The 25,786-nt window shown below is 41.0% G+C and overlaps 1 protein-coding gene across 1 annotated transcript in view; it reads right to left on the bottom strand.

The window, feature by feature from the left end:
• CELSR1 (cadherin EGF LAG seven-pass G-type receptor 1) overlaps positions 1–25,786 on the bottom strand; it is a 258,104-nt gene that overhangs the window by 138,591 nt on the left and 93,727 nt on the right. Inside the window, exon 2 of the mRNA XM_074942418.1 lies at positions 10,438–11,076. Coding sequence (XP_074798519.1) covers positions 10,438–11,076 — 639 coding nt within the window. The remainder of the gene's footprint in view (positions 1–10,437; positions 11,077–25,786) is intronic.

Raw genomic sequence — 25,786 nt, 5'->3', positions numbered from 1 at the left:
AATGTATAGGTATTCTTCTACTCCTGCCTACTTATAATGTTTTTCCATTTATATGTAGTTTATATTGCATTGTGAAGCAACTGAAGTAAGTAAAGAGGAAGCTTTATATATAGCTTTAAAATAATATACTGAATATCCTGGATCATGCAAAATATAGTCACTCTCAGCAGTGCAGGTAGGTGAGGTTTTATGAGTTCTCAGCAGGGAACAAAGTAAAACAAATAAATTAAAACTGGAATTTTTAAAGAAGCCTTCAGGAATTAGACAGTCAGTTCCTGCTGAATTGTATTGGGATTTGGGCACTGAACTCCCCTAAACTCCTTTGAAAATCCCAACCTAAGTCAAAAAGGCTATCAGATTCTCAACATGGCAGAAGATTTTTCTCCCCCTGAACCCAACACCAGGAACTCAGGCTCACGCAGATAGATGCAGTGCTCTATGATCAATTTATAGGCCAGGTTCAATGCCAGTGTAAGTGGGCACAATTCCACTTACACCAGCAATAAATGTGTCTTTTAAAATCTACTCAAGTACCCACTTTCTCAAGCAAAAATCTGAAAGTGAATTGGAATCTAGATACTGTTCAGCCACTTAAGAGATGCAGATAGAGAGTGACTGAAGATGTGTTATCAAGGTAGCACATTCAGCTTCCAGGGCAGAGGTTAAGTGATTATACTGGTGTTTGGTCTATCACTTTGTTTTACAAAGCACCCTGAATGCAAGCACTTTAAAGTGCTTTGTAACAACAGAAATCTTGTCAAACCATTATAAAACTAATTAAAAAGAACAAACAAAACGTTTAAGTCTTTAGCTTCGTTTTAAAAGAAGCCAAGGACTTTGATCTGGGCAAGTATTTCCACAGGCAAGAGGCATAACACATAAAGCAGGAGGCTTCAGAAGAGGAGTCTAAACCCCAGGGTCTTTCAGCAGGCTGAATTCACTGACTGCCATGGAATATGCTGAAAAGAAAGTCTCTGTGATAACTGGGTGAAAAGTAAAGGAAGGTTTTGTACAAACCTGATAAACTTTTAAGTCACATTGGTAGCCAGTGGAGGAACATCAGGACTGGGGTAATAAGATAAAACTATTTTCCCCTCCTAGGAAAACTCATGATAGATTGATGTTAAAATTAGAGGCAATTTACAGTCTCTGATGAATAAACAGTCAGCGACAAACGCATCACAGTAATCTAATTAGGAGGAGACCAAGGCATCAACAGCAATTTCTACATCCTGTCAAGTAAGCACTGATTGTGGAATTAGCTGCAGGAAAACTCCAGCATCGTCTGTGAATCCAATATAAAGTTCATTTTGCAAATCTGAGTTTCTACTGCTGTAACAAAGTTTTGTCCATCAAAAAGTATGGACAAAAATGTAGGTCAACCATTTTGGATCAATCAAAAATCAGTTTTACAATTTGGACAGTCACTCCATGACAGAGAAAATTTAGTTGTGAAACCACACAACAAGGATCCAAGAGGAGAATCTGAGTGACAATCAGACAATCAAAGCCAGAGACACAAATAAAACTGTCAAACTTCAAATCTACAGAGAGAAGACAATGGCTAGAATGGAACACTAAGCAATCCCATGCAATTACAGCAGCAGCTGATCAGCATGCTGCCTACTCTAACACAGAGATGTCCGTAAAGCAATTAAAAAAAGTTAGCTTAGCACTTCTACCAGACAATTCATTCAGGCTTCAAAGAAGTTTCACTCTGTTGTCCCCATGGCAGCAAATAATAGATATAGATGCTCTGGTAAAAATAAACTGTTATGCGAAAGGGAGAATTAGTGTCTACAGTGAAGAGATGGCGAAAACTCTGTCTCTTCACTCAGTAAATACATTTTTAATTGCAGTTTTTAACTATTTTAAATTCAATCATCATGAATGGACAATTTTTCATAGTCTTCAAATAACAAGATGAGTGAAAAAACTGGTGAATCCAGCCTGGAATCAGTAATGTATTAAACACTCTGATTTTACTTGTATAGTGGATAAATTAGAGTTAATTATTTATGTAAAATCCCAAGAAGAGGTAAAAGCTTTTAGCACTGCTCTTATTTGTTAAAAGTGCGGTTCTGTCCTAAAAATATGACTATCAAAATGGACTTAGGGGGTTCGCTCATTGTGACTCATTGACTTCCACCTATTTGGTAATTTTGCAAGTAAAAAGATTGTTTTTATTTTTTGCTAACTGCAAGCTCCATAAATTCACCTTGAGGCCTGGCTGTCCAGCCTGGTTCATTTAATATTACACAGAATCTACAGGCACAATTATATCCTCAACTAAAGCATCTTGAAACTAACAGAGCAGCCTGCGTGAGAACACAATCTGAAGACAGGTTGCATAAGTGTAACTGAGGGCATAATTGATCCTGCTAAATCACTGATGGTGATGTATGAAATGGAAAGAATCAGAGAAAACAGACACTCACCATCTAATCACAATGCTCATGCATCATAAATGCCAGCAAACTCTATAGTGGTCTGCACGCTAATTATTAAGATTCTGCTGCTAAGTATGGCTCTAACTAAGGGTCATGGGACGACCCTATCATTCGAAGCATTTTTGGATGTATAAGAAGGAAGAATCTAGCAGCTATGAAGAAAACCTTCAGAGCCAGCACTATGGAGAAACGGACAAAGCAAGATTTATTGTACACTCTCCCTGGAACTACTATTAGTGGGCAGCTTGAAGGGAGAAGGGAGATGACAAACAATGCATTCAGAATGTTTGTGGCTTCAAATTTTAAGAAAGCCTGATCCAGGTTTTCTAAATAGAAACTTTGCGTCAGAACGGCTTCTGTGTCTATTTCATCTCAAGTTTTAAAAATAGATTGAGATTTTTCCCCCCTTTCTATGGCGTTAATTTCACTGTTAAGGTATTAACTTCAATGCGATGCCAAATATATTGCACCTGCATTTGTAGCCTGCGCAATTAATGATATATATATATAGAACTCAAACTGTCAAAAGTGGAGCCTAAAATTAGATTCTTAAATCCATATTTAGACACCTAAGTAGAGGTGGCCTGATTTTCAGAGGTGATGAGCATCTGCGGCTCCCACTGACCCTCAACTTCCACATGAAAATGATTCTCTTGCAGGTAAACTTGTGGCTGGCCCTGAGTGGGTGACACAACTGGGGGAGACTGTCTCCTTTTCCAGCCTATACCAGTTCATATCATAGTGTGGCTGAGGAGCGAAGCCATTGTTCTTCACTGGTTAGTACCACCCTTGGTGCTAGCATCTCAAGAGTGCAAGGAGGAGCCCGGCACATGCTGCATCCTTTGAAAAGGCAGTGCAGCTGCTGCTTCAGTGTGTGCTTCCCCAGAGGTCCACGAGGGATTCTGCTTAGGTCAACTGGAATCTCTACTGTCCCAGCCAGGGACCACCAAGGTAAAAGAAAACCAGCTCCCCGGGCCAGACCCACAATCCCGCCGGTTACAGACAGTAGGGCTAGATATATGAGCCACTATGGAAACTCTATGCCACCAGAGAATTCCCCTTCACAGGTGAGATCCGCCAGGTTTAAGGCCACTTGTGCCAGTGGAAGAGCGCAGGGAAACAAGAGTGCAGGGGAGGTTTATATTCCTGGCTTTGACCTAGAACTGGTGAATGACCCTTGCAATGTCAAGCCTCTCTGTGCCTCAGTTTCCCCACCTGTAAATTGAAGGTAGCAGCACTTCTCTACCTCAAAGAGCTTCTTTTGAAGCTTAATTCGTCATTATTTGCAAAGAACATTGATGGAAGGTGCTTTATAAGTGCAACATGTAATTATAAGAAATCAAGGTTCTTTTACAAAAAACACAAAAAGGTTTTTGACAAATGATACGCATCAGCATTAAAATCCTTCTTACGGTGAAGTGCCCAAAACTGATGAGCTTCCTTCCATGACTATGTAATACAAATGGGGCATTACCCAGAAGAGAAAAAGTCAATTATATATCACAAAGGAGTATGGCGTTCCTGAAATGCAGAACGGAATGTAGAATAACAGAGGAAAGACCTACTGTCTGTGGTTAATTGCAAAGAAGAGGTTGTAGAGATTCCTCATACATTCAGATATTAAGTCAGCTCACACGGAAACATCTGGGGTTCATTGCTCCTCAGCATGGTTAAATGTAACAGTCTTAAGGGAAAAATTCAAAGCACCGAGAAATAAGATTTATGAGGCATTATGAGTCAACATGTATAGTTGTTACAAAGGAAAGAAGTGGATAGGTTTTTCCAGCTTTTGTGCTAGCCGTGCCCTCTAAGCATTTTGCAGTAGCTAAATGCTACCTCCAGACACCTCGCTGCATTGCCAAAAGTTTCAGCACACTGAATGCTTTTAGCCTTGCTGGTTTTAAAAGGAATACAAGTTGGGTGTAGTGAGAACACTGGTTGTTCCCAAAGCACTCTGGGTACAGACTCCATTTGAATCAATGAGAGGGCTTCCAACATCAGCCTCAGAGCAATTAAAACATCAGTTTATTTCAATTAAAGGGAGAGGAGATTTTCCATCATGGCCAGAAAGAAGGCAAGAAAAGTAGCTAGGGAACAGCCATACAGGCGGTATTAGGCCTAGAACCGCTAAAAATACAAGGACCTCCGCTGGTTCTGTAAGAACATTTTAATTTCTATTGAAAACAGGTGCAGACACCAGACTGAGTTATGGTGATGCAGAGGAGACAGGCAGCCGCATAGACATAAAATGACAATTTTGTTTCATGTCCATGCAGTGATGCTTTGTTAGAGCTATGTGACTGTCATGAACATACAAACCGAGACCTGAATGAGCAAACGACTAAGACAGGACCATGATAATAACAACATGACACCCTACTGGGGAAATAGAGGAGAAATTTTCTGAACTTTAATAGGACACAGGACTTTCTTACTTCAAAGGATCTCTCTCATTTTAAAATCAACTGTCCTATTTTAATGCCATACTAAAACTAGAAGTAAAAATAACCAATATTCCTCTGAGCCTTCAGGAAACAATCCAAGGAATTACAAAAGCAATACTCAACACTCCTCTTGACTTTCACACAAACAATATTAAGAGACTATTTTAGTCAGAAAAATGTTTACACTTGTTAGGAGTGGGAAAAGGTGTATTGTGCCCATTGTTAAAACATTGTGAGCCATTCACTGCCCTACTCAGTGTCTGGAATTAATACGTGTTGATCGGTTGAAAAGGAATCCTTATAGGAAGACTTCCCATTGTTTTTAGTACATTGACAACATACAATTCTGCTGAGTTCAGGTGGATGTGCACTTAAACATTACCAGTACAGTCAGCTGGCTATAAAGACTGGGCCAACAGTCACGCCTTTGTAGCAGTGAAGAGGAACTAGTTACAGGACAGTAGAAAAAGGTTTTAAGATGAATCCATCACACTGTCGTTCTTTAACATTTGCTTCTGGTAACTCAAAAAGATGATCCATTAAGCAGTCAAAATTACTAGATCTAGAGAAGCATTTGGGAACAACAGGATTTGTTTGTTATTGTTCTTATGTGTCAGATTATTAATTTGGTCATCAAAATTCTTTTATACAACATAAGGATAAGCCTAACAGTTATGAAAATTGGAGAGTCTCTAATAAACAAACCCAGACTTTAGGACTACAATGAGGTGCCTGAAGGAATCATATTAAGGTACATTAGGCAAGATTTTGCTCTGTTACACACAAGCAATCCCTCTGACTTAAATGGAGCTGCACAAGTGTAACTGAGAACAGAATTTAAGACATTCTGAACAACATAATATGCTCATTATGGCTAGCCTGGCTGCCAGATTTCCGGACTCATCATGTCTGTGGAAGCTGAAAACCTTCCGAGTAAGTATACCTGGCTTGAAAAATTAGAATCTCATCTCAGATGAAGACCAAACTGGGATATTATTGGCTAAAGAATAGAAATCCCTGACAATACCACAGAACTGAATGAATCTCTGCATTTTCTCATACTGCTTGTACATAGCTTAAAAAATTCATGACTGGATTGAGGACTTACTGCGCTCTACATCTGCTTAAGACTATGAGTGGTTTTTCCAGCATGACCTGGATCACTTAACTAAAGACCAGCTATTAACACTGGCAAATACACCATGAATAAAACTAAATGGCCAGACTTCCAGGGCTTGCCTACACATGAAACACTAGAGCAGCACAGAGGCAGTACTACAACTGCACTACTGTAGTGCTTCAGCATAGATACTACCTACGCTGATGGGCGGGGGCTCTTCCATTGGCATAGGTAATCCACCTCCCCAACAGGCAGTAGCTAGGTCGATGGAAGAACGTTGCTGTCTACACTGGGGGCTAGGTCGGCTTAACTACATCCGCTCAGGGGTATGGATTTTTCACACCCTGAGCAATTTAGCTGGGTAAACCTAAGATTTTAGCATAAACCGGGCCTTAGAGAAATACAATGAATTCCACTGCTCTGAATATCTCAGTGCAGTGTTACTGTATAGAATCTTAAGAAGAATTCATCTGTCTACCTAGCTACTGCCTGTCCAGGAAGTGGATTAACTACAGTGACAGGAGAACCCCTCTCATCAGCGTAGGTAGTATCCACAATGAAGCAGTACAGTGGAGCAGCTGCACCACGGCCCCTGTGGCATTGTAGCATTTCAAGTGTAAACATACTCTTAGCTATTCTCTGACTATGTAGGAACCACAAAAGTGTAAATTAAGTGTGCAATAGTGGTGCTGTCTTGCAGTGAAAAAGGCACTATATTTTAATCTGCACGGAAATGCAAACTGAACATTGAAACATAAAAATAGTAAACTTCTCATATAGAAACAGTGTGAACACTAGATATTTAAGGCATTGTACTTAGAAGACCAAGTCCTTGATTAGGCAAGTGGAAAGTTGTGATTATTTGTGACTGACTTACTAAGAATTGCAAACATCCTACAATATTTGTTACCCCATCTCATTTGTTTGTCTCATGCACCTGTTAAGCTTTGTCTTTTAGACTGAAATCTCCTTAGGGCGGGTACTATCTCGTACAGTTGTACAGCACCTAGCACAATGAAATCCAACCAGTAATGATGATCTGCATGACACATGATGGGAGAGTAAGGTTTCACTTCGTGGTTTCTCATGTCAATACAGTAACATGATAGTGAAGCTTACAGAAAAACTGCAGTGCAACATGTACAAGATCTCTCTGATCACTACATTTAATTACCTAGATGATTTAAGATTTACATCCCCCTCTCTGAAATAAAAGCCAAAGAGGTGCAGAGGGCCCAGGAAACTCTGAGGCACTATTTTTATAACAACTGCTCCCCCCAGGTGTTGGGGTGGCCAAAGAAAAGGCAGAAGGAATACCCTCCACTGAAAGAGAGTAAAACATTGGTGGGGCTAGATCCCTTTAACTTTTTTCCATTCCCCCAAGTTGCATCTATGCCTCCAACGACTGTGCAGGTCTCAGAATTAGGCCCCTGCCCTCAAGAGCACAAGGTATATCAAGAGCTATATCACCATTTTTACTTCTGTCCATGCCCCCACTCATATTCAGGTCTAGGGATTGTTAGCTTGAGTTCCCAGCTGACCTTAACTGCTTCAGCTGCTCTCAAACCAAGCTCTGTGTTTTAGGCACAACAGAGCATGAAATACACCTGGAAATAAATACATGAAGTAGTTATTCCACATTACTCTAGTTAATTACATTTGTTTGCTTAACTTGAAATACCAGGCCCTGTAAAAGATGTAATTTAAGCCCTCAGTCATGCACCCAGTCCCATCACAACCAATGGTGGCGTTACTGTTGTGTACTGTTTGCTTAACACTACTAGAGTACTCAGATTTGTACAAAATGAAGAAATGAAGATGGTCGCTACTCCAAAATGATTGCTATAAACATATGTCTCCTGTTCACTCACCTCCTTACATCACAGTAAGTGAAGCCAATCAGTAATTAGCCAGTATTCCAATTTCAAAAATACCTTGTAAAAGCTCGGTTTACCTTTGTGCTAGTAACTGAAGACTCCTGAAGACAGAGTAACTTTCATCATGTATAAATGACTAATAATTACAGCAAAACAAATGGAGAACTTCAAAGCGGGGGTGGGGGAGAATGGAGGGAAATTCCAACTTATTAGGACATAATTATCTTTTATAGGACATAAATACCATATTTTAGCAGATAAACAGAGTGCTTTTATACTGAGTTATGTCTGTTTTATGACGTATCATCAAGATTTTGTGTTCCTCATTGAAGAGATGATAGATTTTACCATTTTCTTCTAATTATTTTTCTAAATATGGCTCTTTATAGGGAAAGGGAGATTTTATAACTTCAGAACAGGCTACATTCCACTGAGCAATACCACTCCAACAGGGGAAAGCCATCTTTTAAGTTTATTCAAATATTCAACAATGTCTCATATTAATATGATACTGCACTGAATCAATATCTTGATGGCATTTCTGTAGGGCCAGTATTCCTCCACTTTCAACCTGTGTAATTTTCCATGCTTACCCATACCAGTGGGCAAATTTTTATTCTATTTATTAAAATTTACTAATTTTGCATTCAAGTAAACAAGCAATGTTAGTATTGAAAAAAACCCTGCATTATTTAAATAATAAATATATGTGAATTTTTTATAGTTTTAAGCAGTAAATTATATTTTTTAACATTTTAAAATAAAATATTATGGAATATGAATAGCTATAAGTCAAACATGTAAAATGGCTGAAATCTTATTTTATATAAGACAAAAACCGGGACAGGGACCATCTTTGTGTTTTGTGTTTGTACAGCGCCATGCACAATACACTCATGGTTCATGACTAGGGCTCACAGGCACTATGGTAATACAAATAATCAATAATAATGGTAAAGTTTAAATTTTTTTACCCCCCACGGCGATGGATATCAGACTGACAGGGGCTAAACTACTCAGTAAAATATTTCTAAGATTATTTCTGATAATGAATTATTTGTTTGTAATATTTTCCACCTGGTCCTCTGAGCGGGGGAGGGAGGGAAACAAACTCTGGCCAATGACCACCATATGTTAGTTCAGTGGTTCCCAAACTGTGCGGCGAACCACCCTACGGGGGCGCAGAAGAACATTCAGGGGGGTGCAGTGGGCCTGGGCCAGCCCGCGTCGGGGGGCAAGGAGGGAGCGCCACCCGGCCCGGCTCTGCCCCCAGCTCCGCTCTGGTTCCAGCTCTGACCTCAGTCCTGCCCCAAGTTGAGACCCAGTTTCAGTTCCTGACCCCAACCACGACCCGGTCCTGGCCCTGGCCTCGGCCCCCAACCACAGCCCAGCTCCCAGCCGCAACCGCAGCTCCCATCTTTTGGCCCCAGACGCAGCTATGGTCCCAGTCTCGGCCCCCAATCTTGCTCCCAGATCCCAGGGGGCGCAGACAGATTACATTACAGTAAGGGGGGGACATGGCTTAAAAACTTTGGGGACCACTGTGTTAGTTGTATTAATTTCAGTGGAAAAAACATATTATAATGCAATGTGGGCATAAAGGTCCTAATGTAGCATCAACTTGATCATGCTGCACATACTGTATTTTTATTGTATCTGTTTAACAATAAACAGGAATATATTAATATTCGCACTGAATAGCAAACTAAAAATATTATGGGGATACCATAGCAGAACCATATTTAAAGAAGCATTGAGGTTTGCCGTTTAAAGCAGGGATTAAACTTCTTTATTATGTGTGCCTGTTACCATGCAACTTCTCTAAACTTACAGCACTTACTCTGCTGAATGAATTTTATAACTGAGCTAAAATGAATTTAAAATGGACCCTTAACTTTTTGTTCTGTTTGTACAGCACCTAGCCATATCAGGTCCTGGTCCATGACTGGGGCTTCTAGGCACTACCACAATACAAACAATAAGTAATAATAATAGTTCAAAATAAGGAGTGACTCATCATAACATGGGGAGGGATAGCTCAGTGGTTTGAGCATTGGCCGGCTAACCCAGGGCTATGAGTTCAATCCTTGATGAGGCCTTTTAGGGATCTGGGGCAAAAGGTGGGGATTGGCCCGCTTTGAGCAGGGGGTTGGACGAGATGACCTCCTGAGGTCCCTTCCAATCCTGATATTCTATGATAACATGTTGCACTCAAAGAATACTGATTTACATCTAGCACTGTTGGTTGTCTTGACTATTATTTAAGGGGTAGAAGATAGTTGGATGTGCAATCAGGGACCCTCTTTTCCCTCCCAGAAACACAAATGTAAAAGAGATGTGTCCAAACAAGACATTTTAAAACAAAGATATGGGATTTCGTCTAACTGCAAATGTGACACATTAAATCCTTCTCTCTACCAGAGTTTAGTGTCAGAGGCTTTCTCCATTTGAGTAAGAATGTCAACAATTTCAGCTTGATACAGAACTGACTCAGTGGATGGCCTAACATATAAATCATGGGTATAATAGATAAGATAAACACATACCAGTGTAGTCCTCGTAACATTCACAAGTGTAGCCTCCTTCTCGGCTCCGACAAAGCCCATTATTGCCACAAGGATTGGAGTAGCAGAGATCAATCTCTGTTTCACAATAGTCGCCTGTAAACCCAGGGGGACACCGGCACCTCAGACCATTGATGGGATGGATGGGTCGGAACAAAACGGTGTTTGAACTAATAAATGGAGCAGAGCTGTCAAACTTCAACACCGAGACACACTTCATATAGTTCTCGCAAGGCTCTCGCAAACAGATATTGTCATCGAAAGGCAGGACCCGCTGCATAGAGATCATAGTCAGTAGTGTCCTGTTGAGGTAGATCTGTTCCTGGAGGTCCTCAGAGGGGAAGAACTTATTTCTAATGCCACCAGGAAGTAAAGCGGAGAATGTCACGTTCAGGATATTGGAGCTGACATCTGTATCGTTTTGAATGTTGAAGACGAAGATGCCATCCTTGGTAGTAGACAGCACCGTCGCCACACCTTCCACAAAGAGAGAGAGCAGCGGGGAGAGGAACTTCTCCTGGGACATGTTTTCCAGCCGCACGGTGATACTGTTGGTCAGCATGTCATCGGTGATGATAGTCACCCTCAGGGTGCAGACTGCTGTGACACTGTGAACACCATCTATTGACATGGGGAAGGGGGGTGGAGAAGAGAGAGAGACAGAGAGATCAGAGTTATTTCAAACAACATCCTCTGAAGTGCTTTGGCATACAGACCATGCTACTCAGGCATTCTCCAATAAACACAACTGAGATGTGAGACATTCCAGCCTGCTGGGACGTCAGAGAGAGACAGAAAGTGCTTTGGCTTCTGCACTGGAAAGAACCTAAAGCTTGGAAGTAAAGTACAAGGGACATCCAGGTATGCACTGCCTAGACTGTTCCACTCAAGCAACTGCAAACTGCTAGCAAGACAAATAGCTGTGAGAGGGTTAAGGGCAAGAAACTTCTTCTGATAGGAACTGAACATATATTACACAAGTCACTGCTAGCCTACAACTAATGCTATGAAGCTGTCACTTTCTGCAGCACAACACCAAAATTATCTTCTCCCCCAGCGGTCTCAGACTTAAAGTACCAAAACTATGCAGAGTGAGAGAAAGGATTATCAGGACTTTAGATAAAAGTCATCATAGGGAATAAGAGCTAACTACATTTGATTTCCTTCAGGAACCTTATATGAAAGTTAGAGATGGAGCCAAATGAAGCCAATCTCTAATGAAAGCAGGCATTTTTACACTGCTCCATTATGTCTTTGACATATCCACGTTTTTTTGCTACAAAACATTTCAATGCACATATGGCAGTGATATCTGATACCAGAGAGTGATGGATGCCAGTACAACCCCCAGTACAGAGTTACTTATATTAATGCAATGTCTTTGCAAACTTTACAGTCTCATTTCATTATGAAATATAATTATTGATCCTGGGCAATGTGATGGGTTCTATATACATTATGTATACTGTATACATAAATGAACATGGAAATTGCAATGAGCATCTACATCAGAGAGATCAAACCCTTGTGTTTGGTTCTGTCTCCTGGCTGAACTTAAGGACTTTGTCATTTTTTCACTAATATATAATATTTTATTTAGAAAGTACGGATCACAGAGTATAAAATATTAAATTATTTGTAATATAGTAGGGCCTAGAGGCCCCAGTTGAGATTGTGGCCTCATAGTGCTAGGCACTGTATAAACACATAGTAAGAAACAGTCACTACTCCAAATATTGCACAATCTAAATACAGTACAACCTCAGAGCTATGAACACCAGAGTTAAAAAACTGACCAGTCAACCACACACCTCATTTGAAACCCGTCAGGCAGCAGCAACACACACACACAAGTACAGTACAAAGAAAAGGAGTACTTGTGGCACCTTAGAGACTAACCAATTTATTTGAGCATAAGCTTTCGTGAGCTACAGCTCACTTCATCGGATACACAGTACAGTACTGTGTTAAACATAAACTATTAAAAAAATAAAGGGAAACCAGCATTTTTCTTCTTCATAGTAAAGTTTCAAAGCTGTATTAAGTCATTGTTCAGTTGTAAACTTTTGAAAGAACAACCATAATGTTGTGTTAAGAATTATGAACATTTCAGAGTTTTGAACCACTTCCATTCCCGAGGGGTTCATAATTCTGAGGTTCTACTGTAGACGAGGTGGACAAAGCAGGGGAGGGAAAACAGAGGCACAGAGAGATAAAGCGAGTTGGATGGTCACGTTGGAATAAAACCCAGCTCTCTAGACTCCCAGTCCAATAGCTCATCCACTAACCCAAACTGCCTGTCACAGAGTCGTTTCTACTGTCTAACGCTGAATAGTCACCTACTATATACATCTACTCCAGCTAAACTGAGATACACACACTGGGTGTGATTTTGCATCTCTTCAGTGTAAATCAGCAGTAATTGCATTTGAATCAATATAAAAGCAGTGTGAGATCAGAATCGGGTCCCACCAGTTCATAAAAGGCTTTTTTTCCTTTTCTTTTTTCGGTTGTTGGGTTTTTTGTTTGTTTTTTAATGGGGTGATAAGCAGAGAATCATCTCATGCCAGGTGAAGTTGTGTCCATGTTCAGCATAACCATCTAGAAAAATTGAAAAAATCAGACCAGCACCTATTATTTAGTAACATCGTTGGGTATGTAACGATGCAATCTGGATGTAAAGTTAGAAGATTTATTTTCCAGTAGTCCAGGTGGGTCTAAACGAAGCATTTTCCCCCTACCCAGGAATGTCTATAATACCTCAGCTGCTAATTGTTTTTCTTTCATTATAAAGCCACTGCAAAACAAATAAAATATTTTCTCATGGGTGCTACTTTACTACTTAATGGCTAAAAACAAACAGTGGTGGAGTTGTAGCAAGTGGTCATTATTTTGGGTGATCTTTTTGTAGGACCCATCACACCAGCTGATTTTTTTAGCTTTAATTTCCCCCAAGATGGATATTCCACACAACATTTCCATCTCCCCCTCCTCAAGCTGCTCCAGACAGACTGTCCTGTTTCCATTTCCACAGAAGAGGCAAAACTGCCTTGCATGATCTTCAAAGCTTTTCAATAGTCAAAACCCTAATTATAAACTTTTACAAGTGCATAGTCTGCAGGTTCCCAACCAACGGAAATATAGGATGCATATTAGTACAATTAATGAACTTTTTTCGTAAATGACAGAATCAGACTAGCTTACCCATTTCTGTCAACTACATAGTCTATTTCACGAGAGAACAGCAGCAAAACTAACTATTCATGCATGTTTCTACAGCTATTGTCATTTTGATTGGCTGGTCCAAAGGGTGTCTGGTCTATTTTGTTATATGTTGCACAATGTATTACACAAGTTCTCTCATAACATGGAGGAAAAAGGGTACCAGACAAAGGGCCTTTTTCTTAACAAAACACTGATGTATAGTCCATGGTATGTATAGTAAGAAGACAAAATACTATCTGCTGTCTGACAACCCACTGGAGTCCACAAACTGTCATAATCAATATCAACTGCCACAATATACAAGAGCGTCCCAGCATTCACAGCAACTATTCTGACACAGTTAATAAATCACTATAAAAAGCCCAGTGTCAGACACCGCATAGCTTTGTTGTTCTGAAGAGAGCACAAAAGAAAACCAGACATATGCATATAGTTTCAGATACTTTGAAATTACACATAATGTTTTAAAAGCAAATATAACCTTGTGCAACTCTGTTGCAAAAAGATTAAAAAACAAAAGGCAGTAAAAAGTATTTTAAAATGTATTTTGTAGAAAATAACACAACTAGTATTTTCAGAAAAACTGGCCTTTTAATCTTACTATGGGCTATATCATACCATCAAGTTTGAAAAGAGAAAATCCCATTGGATGATTTATTCCATTCACTGGAGAGTTCTGTTTAAAAACTGATGTCACTTTTTGTGACTAGTATCTATTCCAAAGCACAGTGGAATTAATGCGAATTTTCCCCTTAATTTCAACAGAAGTTGAATTAAGTCCTGTTTAATAATAATTAAGGTTGTGAGTTTTTCACGGAGGTCACAGAAGTCACAGATTCCGTGATTTTCCGAGACCTCTGTGACTTCTGAAGTGGCTGGTGCAGCTGACCCCAGGGCTGCCCGAGCAGGTCCGGGAGAAGCAGCAGCGATGGGGCCCCGGGCCGCCCCCTTGCCCGGAGCAGCAGTGGTGGCAGTAGGGGGACCCCAGGCCACCCCCTCCCCAGCAGCAGCAGCGGGGCCCTGGGTACCCTCCTCCAGGATCAGCAGCATCCCCAGAAGCACCCCCACTCCCCCAGGATCAGCAGCATCCCCGGAAGCACCCCCACTCCCCCAGGATCAGCAGCATCCCCGGAAGTGCCCTGCCCCACCCCCCACCCCCAGCACCTAAGATTTAGTCATGGGTATTTTTAGTAAAAGTCATGGACAGGTCACCAGCCTGTGACTTTCTGGTTATTGCCCGTGACCTGTCCATGACTTTTACTAAAAATACCCGTGACTAAATCATATCTTTAATAATAATATTTGCAAAATGCTTTGAAAGACATTGTGAAAGTGCCAAATATTATTATTGTTGTTGTTACAAACTACAATGAAATCATTTTATAAAAGTAATAGCATTTTATGCAATGCAGTGATATTATACATCTCCACATCTTAACTGTCTTTGTCCTGCAGGACATGCCTAATATGTACAAAGGTCTGGCATACATGCAGAAGTCCTGTGCTATTGCATAATAGTGGTGCTTCTTACGAATGCTATAATGTAAATCTAATTTTTCATGGGGGGATTACACTACACTATAAATACCTATGCCAGGTTTTGGCCTGAACAAAACTTCTCAGAACAATGAAAACTAATAAGATATTCAATAAAACCGAACATTTTAATACAATTTTAATAAAATATCTTGACCTGTATTTTCTGTCACCCTTTTTCTTCTTTTGACCATTCAGAATGTGGCATGGTTTTAACATTTCAGATGATGTTTGGCTTTGTTTGCTGTCAGTCACTTTGGGATAGGCCAGTTCCTTGCACAGATGTCAGAAGGCAATCGACCTGTAGTGTCCCTCTCAATCTTTTAACTTGCAGAGAAAGGATGGTCTAGTGGTTAGCATACTAAACTGGGCCATGGGAAACCATGGTTCAATTCCCTACTCTGCTACAGAATTCCTTTATGACCCTAGGCAAGCCACTTATTCTCTCTGTGCACAGTTCCCAGTCTGTAAAATGTAGATGATAATGCTGCCCTATCTTATGTGATGATGAATGCATTACAGACTGTACAGATACTACAATGATAGGGCCATATAAACACCTTAGTTAGACAATCAAATATTGTCCTGAAGACTGCCAGAGCCAACTTTACCAAAGAGAGAAAGGCAAATATCTGTCTCATACATTTGACTGTGTTCATGAGAAGTGGAGAGAACCTGCAGAGTTGTGAACTGTTGTGTGACTGTGGGAAAAGAGGTGTGCAATTCAGCAGTAGTCTATCCACCACTGAATTTATTTCCCAACAATGCTTCTCTTTGCATTCATATTTCAAAAGAAAACTTCACAAGGTGGATCCCCTACAGTGCAGATTTATTTTGTAATACTGGCATCTGTGTTGAATGGGCCCAGTATTCTTAATTCTGCACCAAACTAATGAGAAGATTTAATAGAAACCACACATCCCCACAAATTCCAGAAAAACAAGAAAAGGCAGGAAAGCTTACATATGCTCCCAGTCCTCTAAAACACACCCACTGCAGATAAGTTACTGAATGGTCATCATTATACGAATAGCTTTTCTTTATGAAAAGATGGATCGGATCCGAGGCTTTAATCTTAGCTTTCGATTGATGGGCAGTTCATGAACCACAGAATTTTATTATCTAGTAATATAAACACAGCAATGTTTAACTGAAAGATGCACCTGGCTCTGGGAGTACCCGGCCAACAAGGTGTTTGGTTTTTTTTAAAGAAGTATAACAAAAAATAAAATTATAAACACTTTTTTTTGGTCTTATTAGCTATAAACTGTATTCGGGTCTGACCAATAATCAAAGCAACATATTTCATAGCAATGTCCCTGTGTCACAGGCTTCTTGCACAGATGCCCCAATCTTACATTCGTTCTACTTTCCCACTTAGGATGCAGCTGGAAACCTTTAATGGATGTCAGAGTTTACAACACAGCTGTGCAAACTCTGTGTCTCGTAATAAAACAAGGGTACCCCTTAGGTTCTGAAGCTGCAATTCAAATGGTCTCATTTGTGTCAGTGAACAAGGAGCAAACAGATCCCCCAAGGCAGTAGATGTGCCTTGGTGACATGTCTTCAAGTGAGTGACCTTCCATACACCAGTCCATTCAAAGATGGTTATATATACAGGACTTTCTTTACACTGTGTACAAGGCTACACCAAACAAAGCAGCAATCCCCTGAAGCAAGCAGTGGTCCATGGACTAGAGTAGCACTCACAAGCCCCTCCCATGACCATGCTAGGCACACGACAAATATAGAGCTAGCGATAGTCCCAGCCCCAACGAATTTACAATCAAGGCAGACAGACTAAGAGTGGCAGGGAAAAGAGAGATGCCCAAAGTCACACTGCTGGTTAGTGGCTCAGTCCAGGTCTTCTAAATCCCAGCCCAGTGTCCTATCCACTACTAGATCGTATTCCCTCAATCAGACACAGCTAGCCAGACAGTGAAGATTATCTTTCCCATTTGCACCTTTCAAAAATCATTGACATACAGTTAAAATGCATAATATACCTGCCAAATACTACTTTTCCTTGTAAACAATTGTTGTGGTTACTACAGGGAGGTTCTATGATTACAAATGGGAGGTATGTGAGAGTCCATGAGACAACCTCTCTATTAAGATGTCCACAATATGGAAACGTTTGAGAACCCCTGACGTAGAGGAAACATTCAAAGGAAGGATGGGCTATTACCAGCAGGAGAGTGAGTTTGTATGTGTGTCTGTGTGTGTGTGGGGGGGGGGGGGGGGAGAGTGAGAAAACCTTGATTTGTGCTGGAAATGGCCTTCCTTGATGATCACTTGATGATCACTTTAGATAAGCTGTTAGCAGCAGGACAGTGGGGTGGGAGGAAGTTTTGTTTCATGGTCTCTGTGTGTATATAATGTCTTCTGCAGTTTCCACGATATGCTATGCATCCGATGAAGTGAGCTGTAGCTCACGAAAGCTCATGCTCAAATAAACTGGTTAGTCTCTAAGGTGCCACAAGTACTCCTTTTCTTTTTTCTTTTTACGAATACAGACTAACACGGCTGTTACTCTGAAACCATTCAAAGGAAGGTGAATTCTACAGAAAATGAGTTACTGGAAACTAAGTAAAATGTTTAATTAAAATGCCAGAAAACGTAATTAACAAAAAGGAAAAAACATTTTTAGGCATCCCTGTACATTAACATGGAAATCATAAAACCTGAGCTTTAGGCCACAGCCCCTAAAATACCTTTTATGACGGACTGCAATGTTTCAAAAGGGAGGGTATCAGGGCAGCCATCTTCCTCTGTTAGCCAAAGGCTCTCAGGGATGTGAATGTATGCGCATGGCCAGTCAGAGATTGGCCCTTGTCCTGTAGTCTGAATGGATCAAAGTGTGAGTTTTTCTTTTGCTCTCAAAAAGGTTGATGTTACACAGTGCAATACATGAAATAAAAGGAGCACAGCAAGGACCTTAAAAAGATACCCCCTTATCTCCCTTTCAAAAACCTTCATTTGTTCCATATAAATGCAATACAATCCCTGGGAACAGCTTTAACTGATTCTGCTGTAGTCTACTAGTCTCCAAATCCGGGATGAGAAATAATGCTGAAAAGCAACACTCTTTACAGTAAGTTAACCAACATGACAAGTAAATGAAACTAGTGTTATTTTTCTTGTTCCTTCCTTCATTTAATGCCTGTCCAACAGGACAGATTGCAGTCTCAAAAGCTTTGTGTTTTTATAAGGAGCTATGGCTGCCAACAGAATTTTGTCGGGGGCTGGAAGGACTGTTATAATAATTTATTACTTGAGTAAGGCCACAGATGTTTACGGTACAAAAACAATGAGTCCATGTGCTGATCAACTTAGCATGCTAAAAATAGCAGGGCAGCCATGGTAGCATGGGAGGCAGCACGGGTTAGCTGTCCAAGTACAGTCCCATCTGAGACCCTAGATAAAAGTACAGGTGGTTAGCCTGAGCCGCCACCTAAGCCACCACAGCTACGCCGCTATTTTCAGTGTGTTTCCTTGACTGAAGCTAGCATGTACACATCCACCTGATCTAAATTACACCTGTGGGCACACCCTAAGGGTCTAATCCAAAACCCACTGACATCAATAGAAAGACTCCCATTGACTTCAACAGGCTTAACCTAAAAATGACTCTGTGCAAGCAGGCTCTTGCACTCATGCAGAGCCTCAGTAAAGTCAATGGGGCTCTAAGCGAGTTCAGAGGTCTCCCCAGGCAAAGCTTGTTTCAGGATCAGGGCCTATTAGTTAAGACAAGATAACAGTATTTGATAACAAAGGAGGGCTGATGGGGACAAGGGTGAAGACAATATGATTATGTAGTCACAAAGGATCCACAGGATTACTTCTAATCAATGGATCCTAAAAAAAGGATCACTTTACCGTTTTTAAACTTCAATGTCTAAAATCAGATATCTAAATCCATGTTTGGGCACCTCTACATTTTCAGCAGTGTTGAGCACCAGCAGTTCCCACTGACGTCACTGGAGCTTATGGGTGCAAAACTTTAAATGTAGACACCCACGTTTGAAAATGTTGGCCATGCTTGTAAGTCTCCTTGAAGAAATAAAATTTGAGAGGTGGAAACATGGCAGACAGTGTTAAGGTGGGGGTTTCCTGGCACATACGACAACATAAAGAAGACAAGGCACTCATGGAACAAGAGAAAAACAAAGCCATTCAGACAAGTGGCTTGTGGTGAACATAGAGGTGCCAAACAAGACAATATGCTAAATGTAAGAAGGAGCTAAGTTGTAGGAAGCCTTGAAAGCAAGAACTAGGGGCTTGAATTAAATTGAGGAGTCAGCAGAGAGAAAGTGAACATGGCTGTAGCATGTACCATAGTAGATAATTTTTGCAGTAAAGTTTTGGACCACCTGGTAGCCTCAAAGTTCTCTTTGAACAGTTCCAGAGGATTAGTGGATCTAGGCGACAGTGTTACTTGGCAAAACCAGACTTGCCACATTTGTTTTGTCGCTATATCAGCTTGTACCTTTAAAGCAGCACACGTGTGATAAGCCTGAGGATAACAGTTATTTTTTCTGACGTGCATCAACAAAAACGTTCATTAAAAATACTATGACAAATAACTTTTCTAGTTTCAGAGTGGTAGCTGTGTTGGTCTGTATCAGCAAAAACAATGAGGAGTCCTTGTGGCACCTTAGAAACGAACAAATTTATTTGGGCATAAGCTTTTGAAGTGGGTTTTAGCCCACGAAAGCTTATGCCCAAATAAATTAGTTAGTCTCTAAGGCGCCACAAGGACTCCTCATTGTATTTTCTAGTTGGAATTTTCTGTGTATTTTTACCTATGTGGAATCTGTTTTAATGTCATTTAGGAAAGTAGCTTCAGGCTTCCTATACAGGAAGACTCCCTGGGATAGAGAGTTCATTATATATGAAAGGACATGGTCTTACCAAAGGCTTTTACCCAAATATTCAAGGAGGGACAGGATATCCTTTAGGTATCAGAGGTGCTTATGGTACAGGAGTTCAAAAGAGGACTTTGAAATGGGCCAATACACTTAAAATGCTCAAACATTTGGGGAGGAAAAGGAAAACACTGTGGATGAAATCCTGGCTCTACTGAAGTCAATGGGAGTTTTGCCATTGACTTCAATAGGCCATGATTTCACCTTGTGAAATGGAAAGCAGTTAAGTACTTTGTGAAAGTCATTGTGTATTGAGTTTGAACTGAAGAAGGAGACAATGTCTATATTGTATAAATCCTAACAAGGACTTTTAACGCCTAAGATCAACCAAAGAAAGAACTTGAATTAATGCCTGCTATCTCCAAGGAGATAGTATCAAGACTGAGGACAGGAATTTTATCTCAATAACAGGAGCATGTTATTAACATGTAAGGTCTGCATCTACCAAACTTTTTGCTTTGTGACTACACCCCAGGGCCCTTACTAGCATGGCTTTCCACAAAGCATGACTCAATGAGAACAAAATTAAATGCTTTCCTTTTTCTGTATTTCTCTGTTTTCTTAAATAAACTGGGTGAGAGTCTCACCTCTACTCCAGCACCTTTACACCAGGTAAAAGGGCCAAAGCAGCATAAAGAGACTCTAAAAAATCCAAGTACCAGTTGAGGGAGAATTCCCCTGGCACAGAAATTGAGGAGCACCCCTTTTCAAGCCCTGGTGTAGGGGGCATGCTGGGGTGAGAGAGTCTTATTGGGGTAGGGCCACGACACACAGCACTGCAAAATCTCTGGGCAGTGCTGGTACCCACTGGCAGCTAGGGACAGACTACCATAAATTAGGCACATCTGCCAGGGATGTCTAAGTTACGCTGGGGTCTCTTCGAACCCCAGAGAAGTGCAGATCTGAAGCACAATACAGAATTGTAGCCATAGTTGTTCAGATTCTAGATTTAACTGTCACTTGAGGTACAAGTATGGAGAATGTCCCCAGAGAAAGTTTTCAGAGTAGCAGCCGTGTTAGTCTGTATTCGCAAAAAGAAAAGGAGTACTTGTGGCACCTTAAAGACTAACAAATTTATTTGAGCATAAGCTTTCGTGAGCTACAGCTCACTTCATCGGATGCATTTCCCAGAGAAAGTGTCTACCCTTGGAGGAGGAAAAGAAAACGTGGGATTAATTAGTCCAGTGGTTCTATCTGGGGACAGAGGGATGCCAGAACAGGACAGACTGAGGTCTGTGCTGGCACAGAGTGAGCCATTTAGAGATCCTGGGACAGGCTTTCCTGTTGTTACAAATACTTTTTATTTTATTTCTGAGTCCAAAGAGAAGGAGAAAGTGAAAAATGGTGAAGTACAAATTAGGGGTCAATCCAAGGAAAGCATGTGGCCAGTTTCAGAGTAAAGATAGAGACAGTACATATCTGATGACAACTTTCTTCATTTATGTAGGCTGTGGCTGGGCTTTCAGACAAAGCTACCATAACAAACATTGGCCTTAGACACACTCACCATGCAATTTCCATTGATTTATTTTTGAAAAATGAGTCACCTTAGTGTCCTGATATGGTGGTCTATGAAGCCCTGAAAAAGGGAAGGCAGCAGAACCTGAAGCTTGGAAATTCTTGGAACTCTCACTTAGAGATCCCCTCTTTGGAATTCATGGCAGCACAGGCTAAATTAAGAAGATGAGCTCTATATCTAGGGGGAAAGCAGTGGGGAGGAGGAACTGTATCCTCTACATTGTACAGAATGCAGTCATTAATTCCTGAACTATAGATGAGAAAACTGGGCAAATGCTTTCTTGAAGATCCTTGTCCTTTAAACATTCTATTACTTTGCAAACAAATTTTCTTTGGCTGCTTGTTGCCGGATTAAGATTGCTTGTATTCATCAGGTAAGATTGTGATTAACGAAACAGACACCTGGAAACTGAGCATTTGGGAGGCAGATTGGGCTGATAACACTAGCAACTCAAGTGGGATGTGTTGTCTGAAGTGAGCCCTGTTGCGTCCTGACCACGCTGCTGGTTAAACATCCATACCTTTTCTGTATATGCACTCCTAGGCACCCTGCTCCCTGATGCTGGGTCTGGAATCAATTGGCGGGTGTGCTGAAAGTTAGTCATGGGGGTGGGTGGAGGACAATAGAGGACTTTGATGAGGGCACTGGTAGGAAAGCAATGGCAGGAGAGCAGATGGATGGGAACAAAAATACCTGTTCATAGGGGAGAGGGATATAAGCAGAAACAGATAGGAAGGGGGCTGCGGTGCTTTGAGGTGGAGGTGGGAGGTATTAGGAACAAAACACAAGCAGGGCTTAAATTCAGCTTGTGCCACCCAGAGCAGAGCTCCGGTAAATGTTTTCAAACCCATGGGAGCTCCAGTGCCTCCCACAGGGCTGAAGCCCCAATCCCCAGAATTTAAGCCCTGAACACAAGTATACTAATTACCACCTCCTTCATGATGTGTGTGTGAGGACAAGCTTGTCCTCAGACAGCCAAACATTAAATAAGACTCCTCTATCATACACTGACACAGGAGTCGATTCACCCCACAGGCACTGACCTCCTGCCTGCCCCCGAGTCAAAGTTCAGTGGGAGATCCAGGAAGAGCAGTTTTAAACTCCAGCTGGCGTTCAATAGAAGCTTTGCTGGCACAGGCTGCCAGGATCTCCTGTTTACCCCAACACACCTAATTTGTGGGCTGAGCCAGCCAGCTCCAGCCACGCAATGGCAGAGAGGCTGCAGGAGGCTTGTGCAGATATGGCCCAGTTCCAGGATGACTTTCTACTATGAGGGGCCCACAGTCCAGGTTCTTCCAGTGGAACATAGGCAGCAAATCCTCCCCATAGCATTGCAGAAGCCTAGTGTCACTACAAGATTGTTCGCGGCAGTGTATTTCTAGTATGCTCTTATCCTGGAGCTGAAGAGACTGTGCCAGTATATTCCCTATTCTACATGAAAGTCTAAGGTGATTGTAAATATTATCATTAACCACACCTGCTCAGGTTACATACAAACCTCACACCATTGCAAAAGTTCATTTGCTGGGAAAGAGGGGGCTGGGAAGGAAGGATCTCAAACCTCTCCCATACAGCTTGGTCTTCTTTCACTTAGATAAGCCTTAGATATTTCTACCTATGTGTATCAGTCTGTATCTTTGTAAGCTAGAGTAAGCTATTATCTTATTACTGGTGTATAAGTCATCTTTCTAAGCAGGTCTGAGCTATGAAAAAAACTATTTTCAAGACATTTATGTTTTCTTTCAAGGTCAGTATGTGGCCTCGAGCTACAAGAGAGGCTTTTGTTTCTCAAGATATTTGCTGTGAGAAAAGGAGTACTTGTGGCACCTTAGAGACTAACCAATTTATTTGAGCATAAGCTTTCGTGAGCTACAGCTCACTTCATCGGATGCATACTGTGGAAAGTATAGAAGATCTTATTATATACACACAAAAAGCATGAAAAAATACCTCCTTTTCATGCTTTTTGTGTGTATATAATCAGATCTTCTATACTTTCCACAGTATGCATCCGATGAAGTGAGCTGTAGCTCACGAAAGCTTATGCTCAAATAAATTGGTTAGTCTCTAAGGTGCCACAAGTACTCCTTTTCTTTTTGCGAATACAGACTAACATGGCTGTTACTCTGAAAGATATTTGCTGTGTTTCCTGTGTCACCAGTTTACACCCTCTGATTCTCTGCTCTACAAAGTCCTTCAGAAACTGTAAATAATGGATTCCTGAAGTATCACGCAAGCACTAGACTAATTGTGACCTGGAATCCTAGGATACTTGACTAGTAATCTGAATTCATGAGTGTGCACTCCAAGTAAATTATGTATTTTGTAAAGATTGAGATATCACCAGCGTGTTTACTCTAAACCATACTTTTACATCATTAACTCCACTTCGAAAGAAAGAGCCCGTAATTGGAATGCCCAGCTGCTTCACCTGGCACAACTCAATAGAGCAGTGAGAGGGGTCCCCACAAAAAAAAATGTATTCTTTACTTAGCTAAAGCTGATTAAAAGAAGAACTTCCTGTGGCAGGCAAGGAATTAATTTAAATCTCTTTGCCAGTTTCAAAGCAAGGATAGGTTAATGCTATTTTGGGGAAGGAAACGGGTAAGACAGAGGGAGACAGCTTCTGAAACAGTACAGATATGAAGTGAACAGCACCTGTGCTTTGAAATGTATGCTCACATCATTGTAAAAGTAACCTAATAGGGCTCTTTTCAAAACGATGTTAGTACAGCCAAGCCTTTCACAATTATTTTCTAATAAAGCTAAGTATTTCTATGATCCTACGATTCATTTTTCTCCAGATTGTGTTTTATTCCCAATGGGCCTCATCCAACTCCCAATGAAGTCAACAAAATTCTTCTCACCAATCCTAATGTTTCACCCAGGCTGGAGGAAAGTAAGCACTCAGGGCAAAATCAAGAGCTGAATATGGTTTCTGGAGATGGCTGCCATTCTCTCTAGATAGCCTGGCTGCCCCTCACTTCCACCCTCTCCTGAGGTACAGGCTCAAGAAGTTAACTTATCAAGTAACTTATGAACCTTTCAAATAACAGTTAACTGCACTACTTTACTGACCACCCTACTTTCCTTCTCATAATGTGATAGTACTAATGAACGTCAATTTCAGGAGAAGTTTGAGTGATCTTGTTTTTACAGATCATGGCCCTAATTCAGACAACTGTGTAAGAAAATACAACTTCAGGACTTGCCTACACTGGCACTTTACAGTGCTGCAACTTTCTCGCTCAGGGGTGTGAACCCCCCCGAGTTACAGCAAGTTTCAGTGCTGTAAAGCGCCCGTGTAGACAGTGCACCAGCGCTGGGAGCTACGCCCCTCGGGGAGGTGGTTTTTTTAGAGCGCTGGGAGAGCCGTGGCAGCCCTTTAATGTTGCCAGTGTAGACTAGCCCTCAGTGACTTGAGTGAACTGTGTAATCCAGAGTTCAGTGTGTGTCCTGTTTCCCACTCTATGGGCTGGTCCCTGGAAGTTGATGGGACTATTCAAGTGTTCTGAATTAGCTATGTGCTTGGATACCTTGCTGAATCAGAACTGTTAAGAGGAAAAATCAGTAGTTGGTACCTGTTTATATTGTGTGATTAAACCACATACATACAAGGTCAAGAAGAAAAATTCTGCTGTTTCTGGACAGCGCCAGCAAACTTAAGCAGGCTTTAGGTTAAAATCTCAAAATTTTACCCTGCTCAGAAGCAATCACCACAATCACTTTTTTAAACATTGCCTGGCTAATGAGCTATGTTTCACTAGCCACTGGCAATAAGATCACAGGTTTTGGTTTTGGTTTTTTTGGCTGTACAGTCCACTGAGGTTATTCCTGGACTCTTGCCATTAAGCTAGTTTGCTGAACACTAATCAAACGAGACAAAAGCACTTGTTTCCTGTTTCTATAGCCTTCAACTTGCAGAGGGTATTTTTCTCCTTCTGGGATTTACTCTACAGAAGAGAAAAGCAGCCTATCAGACAAAACTGGAATAACTGAAAACCCACAGAGATTTACGCTTATGTACGCATCTAACCACTGATGGTTCATGCAAAAAACTACATGCCAAGCTACGAAAAATTAAAATGCATATGAACAGTGATTTCAAATCTTTGGTTAAATT

Source organism: Natator depressus, chromosome 1 (genome assembly GCF_965152275.1).
Source record: "Natator depressus isolate rNatDep1 chromosome 1, rNatDep2.hap1, whole genome shotgun sequence".
NCBI lineage: Eukaryota > Metazoa > Chordata > Testudines > Cheloniidae > Natator > Natator depressus.
Note: the sequence above shows the minus strand (reverse complement) of the source record. Positions and strands in the feature narration are given on the sequence as shown.